The sequence below is a fragment of the Vigna umbellata genome, chromosome 11 (assembly GCF_029865625.1).
Source record: "Vigna umbellata cultivar VRB3 chromosome 11, Vumbellata_1.0, whole genome shotgun sequence".
Lineage (NCBI taxonomy): Eukaryota > Viridiplantae > Streptophyta > Magnoliopsida > Fabales > Fabaceae > Vigna > Vigna umbellata.
The window spans coordinates 1,570,566-1,578,569 of NC_142175.1; the positions used below are offsets into that span (position 1 = coordinate 1,570,566).

An 8,004-nucleotide genomic window follows, 5' to 3' on the forward strand; every position below is an offset into this window, starting at 1 on the left:
ACGCTTAGAAGACTAAACATAACATATTTCAAATATTGAAAGGAGAAAAAATATTGAAAAGAATTCGAGGCAAATTTACAAAATTTTAATATGATAACAATAAAATTTAATATTTTTCTAATGATACTTCTTATTGCGAGGTTATCTTATAAAATCTTTCAATTGTTAAATCTAAAACTCATAAAACCATAAAAATAACAAATTTTCAATTTCACAAAATTAATTAACTCCCATGTTATGACTACGGAAAATATTTTATGTGCAACAAAGTAAATCATTATGAAATATATGTTTACATTTTAAAATGTTCACACATTTGACCTTTTATTTCTTCACTTTATACATAATAAAATGTCAGAATAGTTATTAATATAAATTTTACTTCATTATTATTAATTAGCATCCTATTAGAAAAGTTAAACCATAACAAGTGACTGGTCAAACTCTTTAAACAAAATAATATAATAATAGGAAACTATTTTCTGGAGAATGCATTCCGTGGAAGTTATATAAATTGAGAACTTTTAAATTACATAAAAGCTATATAAAAGCGTGTACGTAGTTATATTCAAGACTAAATTTCCTTGACTGTTATGTTTCCTCTCTTTTCGAAAGTAACTTATCATATATGATAATAATATTATTAGAAATAATTTCTTCTTTTGAGAAATATAATTAAAAACATTCTTGTTTTCATATAATAATGATAACTTTATTTCTACGTCAGTATTATTTTATTAAAATAATATTTTGAAATTTTTGAAATTTATATTTTATTAAACTTATACTTAAATTATACAGATTAACTTTTTTTAATTTATAATATATATAAAAGCAACCATTTTCTATCTTTTCTCCGCGTAATGCGTTTCTTCAGGGCAATCCCTGCACTTACGCGATCCCTATTTGAAGTTATTTATAGGCTTAATTACCTACTTAGTCCCCATGTTAGGAGGTAATTTTCTGTTTAGTACCCGGTTTTAAAAATGTAGGCATTTGGTACCTATGTTTTGAAATTTGTATCAATTCAATCCTATCCAGTTAACGGCGTTATAGTTGATGCGAGAAATTAAGGACGTTAATGAAGATGCATTCAAACATTTTATAGCTATTCCACCCAGGCTATCATTAACGTCCTTAATTTCTCGCATCAATTATAACGCCGTTAACTAGATAGGATTGAATTGATACAAATTTCAAAACATAGGTACCAAATGCCTACATTTTTAAAACTGGGTATTAAACAGAAAATTACCTCCTAACATGGGGACTAAGCAGGTAATTAAGCCTTATTTATACTTAGTAAACTTTTTTATAAATAAAATTGTTTTGGGATCTTGGATCTTTTTAGTATTACTAAAGGATCTATGGAGAGAAATATACAAAGTTTATATATATACTTTGTCGTTCAAAATAGAATTCTTGACAAAGTATATATATACTTTGTCATTCAAAATGGAATCTTACACGCATACATTTCATCAATAATATATATATATATATATATATATATATATATATATATATATATTAAGTTATAATTATTTTATTCATAGAATAAATAAAATATAAAAATTAAGGGATTTGTTTATATATTATTTTGCTAAATAGTTCTAAAAATTCTCTAAATTATCACATAGTATTCATTTTATATTATGAAAATGTGTTATGACATTTAACAAAAAAAACTGTACAACATTTTTTTAAAATTATAAAAACAAATTAATTTTCCAAATATACATGCTCTGGTCATTAGTTAAACAATTATTGCTTCTAAGACAAAGTAACATGTTATCTAAAACCCATGGTGATTAAGAAAAGCACCCAAAAAATAATTAAGCCTAAAAAAAACTGAAACAAGGAAACAAAATAAGCTCCTTTTACATACAATCCATGGTTGAGGATCAGAAATAAGCTAAAGGAAAAAAGCAGCCTCACACTACCTTCTTATGATGTTACAATGCCAGCAGAATTAGAAGTTCAGTAAATCTTCATAAAGCAATACATAGATAGCCATTTAAAATATATATGTACACACTTATCTCCTTTGTAAGTAATATATGCTAAAGCATAAGCATGGAAAAGTACTGCTCAAATTCTTGATCAATTGTTGGTGCCCTTGTTGTGCCTGATTGAGCCTCTGCAACCAAAAAATAACTTATAAACAGAACATTTGATGTTCAGAACACATATTCTAGCAACTAATTTCAATGAACATAAAATGATCCTATCCTCACAAACATTCACTGTCAATAATGCAGATGTATACCTTGGTTTAGATCCCATCTTCCAGATGAAAGGACATACTTGTGATGGTTTTCTCTTTTAGTAAAAAGATCTTCAAATTCCATATCAGTGGACTCCTCAGTACTGTCTTTAGCATATTCTTGGAGCAAGTTATCTCTGCAGCTTTCTATTTCTAAAATCTTTTCCTCAAGATTCTTCAGAGCCTGTAAATCAGCAGAATGATAAGATGGATCACATTCTTTGTCATGAAATGTGTCTGCTTCACCTGTGCATCCCTTATCAACTGCAGAATCATATAAAGTGTGGTGATTATCCTTGGCACTGTAATCATCCCAACCAAGCAAAGTGGAAGGTCTTCCATGTTGGTATGTCATTGAAGATTCGGCAACATGTTTACCTTCTTCATTTACAGACATGGCAGTAATGGAATCTTCTGATAAACAGTTGCTGTCTTTGACAGAGTCAGCTTCTGAGTTTTCTGCATCTGTTCTACCCTTGAGTACATAAATATGCATGCTCTCTAGTGCAGGATTTTCATCATCAAACGTTGAAGCATGTTCAGAAGAGGATTTTTCAATCCAGCATTTATGCTTTGGTCTAAGCAAATCCAATTGATTACTTTGGAATTTTCTTTTCTTGTTCCATTCAATAATGTTGACCTTGTGCACTCCATCAACACAATATCTGAAAAGAACAACCGAATCATTAAGAGAGGTTGGAATCTGAAGCAATGACAATTAGTTAAAAGAAAATGCTTAGTTAGAGCTTAAACATAATGAATCATTAGTATTCCATTATGTTTGGTCTTGTGTGTTTGAAGTTCCATATCAACTAGGACCACTTTATATTATATAAATAGATGCACACTTCATCTTATAAGTCTGTTTTCTCAAAACACCTTATAAGTCTGTTTTCTCAAAACACCTTATAAGTCTGTTTTCTCACCTTATAAGTCTGTTTTGTAAGGTTAAGTTAGGTTTAAAATTCAAATTATAGAAAAATTTTCTCATATACAATACTTATCTTGTTAAAATCATCGTTAAGAGTGTGTGCGTGACACATTAGGTAAGAGTCCATTAGCCTTATGACGAAGCATAGTTTATTTGAAAAGAAATGTTCTAATTAGATTTCAAAAATTACAATTTTTCAACAGATTTGAGAAGGAATGTCTTGTGTACCATAATGATCAATGACATGGAGTTTAAACAAAGATCTTATAGTGGTATATGATAAATCAGATAATATTCATGTATAACCTTATATGTCACACTCAATTTGTGTATGAAGTGTACAATATAGTATAGGTCAAAGTTTGCATGTAACAGCTTTATTTACATGGTTCCAACTGTAAAAATTTAACAATTCTTGAACTAAAATAGACAACAATAACTTCCATTTATGTCCATAAATAAATGTAAAAGGAAAACTCAATTCACAGTGGAGGAAGCCATTTTGTGCATCCAATTTCATGTGTTTCCATAAAAAAAAATAGAAAAAAAAACACCTCAAGCACAAGTTAAGAACTTCCCAAAATAGTTCCATTCCACACAGTATGCAACAAAATCTAAACACTTCAACATATAATCATCCAAATCACTATCCAAACACGCAGACAACAGAGTTCCATTGCTTTTAGTTTTTACACTTCATTGAACTGAGTGATTTCAAAGCCTTATTATTCTTTAGGTATTCAACAAGTTAAAACCCTTTTATCAATTTACAAGCCACAGACATCTGATCTTGATCAGAGGAGTTTTCCCATAAAAATTCCTCTTTTAAACAAGTTCATAATTTAAAAAAACAAAAAAAAAATTGAGAAAACTTCATGATAGCTGTACAAATGAGATTGTTGATATGATAATTTTAATTTATCTCAATTTCTTCTTCCATTTTTTTTCTTTTATAGCTTTCCTCAGAAAATGTTCCCCAAATCCTTAAAACCAAAACGCAACAGTACACAGGTGATCACAGGAACAGTAACATCAAATCTGACATGAAAAGCGGAGAAGGGTTCTAACAATTCAGAGATAAAAAAAGGACCACAAAAAAGAAGAAGAACAAAACTTTGGAAAAACCCAGATTGCCAAACCTGTAACCTTGAGGTGGGTTGTGAATATCTGCCTCCATCTCTATCTAGAATATCAAAGAGGTCTTCACAGCTCAGAAAGAGGGACTGAGAGAGAGACAAGCCATGCTCTTTGACAAATTCCCATGATATAATATCCACTGTTGTCTTTTTCTTATCCATTTTTCTAGATAAATTAACTAATTTGAGTGTCATCTCCATATAAATTAACTTTTTTTCACTGATAAAACTCAAACTAAATTAAATAAATAAATCATAAATAAAAATAATTCAACTTATCATTTATTTATACATAAAAATTAATAATATAAATTTCTTTTTTATAATAACATTTTTCTACCCAATTCCTTTACCCTTTTATTTTTATAAATACAACTAATTTTATTCTTTATATTATCCGCAATAACTACAACAACTGACGGTAGATATTTTTCTTAACTTTAGTACGCACTTAATTATGTGTTGTACATATTTTAAATTTTATTTTTAATTATATTTTAAAGTTTTAAAATATTGTAAAATACTCATTATTGTTAGTTTTACTTTTTAATAAAAGTATAAAAACAGGAATGGTCTTGTTTCAGTAAACATAAGAACAATAGTTTATAAAATATTCTTATAACAAAAAAAGTTAAATAGTTTATTTAATATGCATATGTGAAAATTGGAACACTTAAATTATCAACTTTACTATCAATATATTAAATAATTTATTACAAGTTTATATCAATACAAAAGTATAATCTAATTTGCAGAGCGGCGGTAGCGAAATGGTTAGCATGGATAACAAACCAAGAGGGAAAAGATGATTTTATCTTGGTTTGGATCTTACGAATCCTACGTCTAGTCTCTTATCTCAAGAGATGAGACACACTTCCTTTAAACACACCAAGGGACAAACACCTCCTTTGAATACTTCACGAAGGATGAACACCTCCTTTGAGTCTTCATAAAGGATGAAACACTTCCTTCGAATACTTCACGAAGGATGACTTCCTCTTCCAAACACCTCCTCAGACGCACCAAGGATGAATCGGCTATTCCTTTGTTACCGTAGCAGCACTTCACCAGCTCCGAAGACGAGAGTTTCTCAAGTCGAACAAGAACACACAATTCTCAATGATTTCTGAGTTTTAGAGCATAAGGGAAGAGTTGTTGTTGAAGAAAAATGAGAGCCTATTTATAGACTCAAGCAAATACTCTTCCGTTCTTTGTTTCAGCCATTTAACATTTTTAATCGATTAATATTCTTGTTAATCGATTAAAATAAGTACAACGTCTAGTTTTAACGGCTAGAAAACTTTAACGGTCACCTTTAATCGATTAATTCAAGTTTTAATCAATTAAAAGGTATTTTAATCTATTAAAATAGAGACAAATTGAGTTTTCAGCTTTTACTCTGTTTAATCGATTAATACTAGTTTTAATCGATTAAACAGTGCGATTTTGACTCTGGACATCAATTATATAATATGAAAGTATATGGAATCAAAACCACTTAAAATCTAAGTCCTAGACACAAAATTACAATTATTACAAAAGCTTTCTATAACAATACAAGTCTTCAAAGGATCTTCTTGAATCTTGATTTCTCTTGACTTGATTTGGACATCATCAAAACTTCATCTTCATCATTTTGCTAACATTCTTCCCCTTTTTGATGATGATAAAAAACTTCTTTGATTTAAAGCTTTTAGTAATAATCTGGATAAAAACACAACTTATGGAAGAAAAGAAAAGTAGTAGGTTTAGAAATAAACACAAATAAGCTTTAAACATTCTCTCTCTCTCTCTCTCCCCCCCCCCCCCCCCCCCCCCCCCTTTGATCACAAATAAGATAATACCCCCTACCCTACCCCATCTAATAAAATATTTCAAATTTAAAGATTCATTCAAACATACATAATAGGAGATTTAAAACATATAATTTTAGGATAAAGAACTTAAAAATCATTGTTTAAACATACATTGAATCATACAAGATAGGAATTTTAAAGGATACAAAAATATGACTAGTTTTTCAAATATGCGAAAATGGGACGCATTTAATCGATTAAAGCTAGGTTTAATCGATTAGCTTTGATCGATTATTTTGAAGAATAATTGATTAAAAGCACTATTTTTCGTAAAACGCTTAAAAATGCACAAAATTGATCAAAATGCAATCCTAAGAGATTTATAAAATTCCTAGATCTCTTCTAATGTTTACCCCTTTATATATGTCTCCAATTTCGTTGTGTAATGATAATCCTCTAGGTTGGTGTCACATTTTGTTTAGATCTTCATTTTGAGAATTGTCATCATTCCTTGGTTCATTTGTTGTCTTCTACAAGTCTTCATTTTCACCTGCATCTGATTCATCTGACTCAAGAGGTTTTGCCTCAAGGTCTACAATTTCATTAAAGATATCATGCACATATTCTTCTATTTCAAATGTTTTCCAATTGAAAACTCTATATGTTTTGCTTCTTAGAGAATATCCAAAAGAGAATAGCTTCATCAACCTTGGAATAAAATTTTCTTAAATTTGTTTTCCATTATTTAAATTATTTAAAAAAAATTCTTAAATGTTAAACATTAGGTACCCAATACTTTGTATGGGTCCTTTGGGTTAGATTGAAAAAAAAATTGAAATCATTGTACAACCCAAACATATCTACCACTTGGAACACCATAATGCTTAATTTTACATTTATTTGAAGTATGACCTTTTTTCATACAATAAAAGCATGATACAACATTTGTGTTCCTATAAGTTGTTCCTTTTTCTGCCCAAGTTTAGGGTTTATGGTTTAGGGTTTAGAGTTTTGGGTTTTGGGGTTTTGGGTTTTGGGTTTATGGGTTCTATTATTATGTTTATTTTTAATTTTAGGAACATACTTATTTTTATCAACCTTTTTACTTTCTACATTATTTTTGCTACATTCACCTAAGGTTGTTTGTTCTAGTAGTTTCTTAAAATTTTCACAAGATGCACATTCATCACTACTAGTAAATTTACCCTTTTCATAAAATGAAATTTTATTTTTTAAATCTTTATTTTCTTCAAAAATAGTTTCAAAATTTAATTTTAAATTTTTATTTTCTTCAAAAATATTTTCAAAATTTAATTTTAATTCTTTGAAATCCTTTTTCAATTTCTTATGAGCTTTATCTAATTTTCCAGATTCTACAATTAAAGCAGCATAAGTTTCATGCAATTCATCTTCACTATATTGACTATAATTATCAAAATCGCTAGATGTACTTACTTGGCTTCCAGTGGTATCGTCCGCCATTAAACATATGTTTACTTCTTCATAAGAATTGCTCAAGTTAGAAATTGTTTTGTTGTCATCGTCCCATGAGATATAGGCTTTCTTTTTCTTGAAAAACTTCTTTTCTTTTCTTTCTTCACCTTTCTTTTGATTTGGGCAGTCAGCTTTTAAGTGTCCCCTTTCTTCGCAACCATAGCATCTATAGTTTGAGGAAGATCCTTGATTTTCTCTCTTTTTGTATTTGAATCTTCCTTTGTCTTTTGATTTCATGAACCTGTTGAGCCTTTTTATCATGAGTCTCAAATTTTCTTCATCTTCTGAATCTTCATCTTCTATTTTGTTCTTGCTCCTTTCTACCTCAGATTTTAAGGCTAGAGTCTTTTTTTCTTACTTTTTGCTTCTTCTTCATCTAAT

The 8,004-nt window shown here is 29.1% G+C and overlaps 1 protein-coding gene across 2 annotated transcripts; it reads right to left on the minus strand.

The window, feature by feature from the left end:
- Positions 1 to 1,861: 1,861 nt before the first annotated feature.
- LOC148190726 (protein FAR-RED ELONGATED HYPOCOTYL 1-like) lies at positions 1,862 to 4,481 on the minus strand. 2 transcript variants are annotated; one of them, XM_088101443.1, is made up of 4 exons: positions 4,337 to 4,481; positions 2,645 to 2,931; positions 2,270 to 2,530; positions 1,862 to 2,140 (listed from the first exon to the last, which is right to left on the minus strand). In XM_088101443.1, the coding sequence occupies exons 1-4, from the start codon at positions 4,372 to 4,374 to the stop codon at positions 2,064 to 2,066; spliced, it is 663 nt and encodes a 220-aa protein (XP_087957569.1). In that variant the 5' UTR covers positions 4,375 to 4,481; the 3' UTR covers positions 1,862 to 2,063. The 2 variants fall into 2 exon arrangements, with proteins under 2 accessions (XP_087957569.1, XP_087957568.1); XM_088101442.1 differs by having other exon boundaries at positions 2,270 to 2,931.
- Positions 4,482 to 8,004: the final 3,523 nt, after the last annotated feature.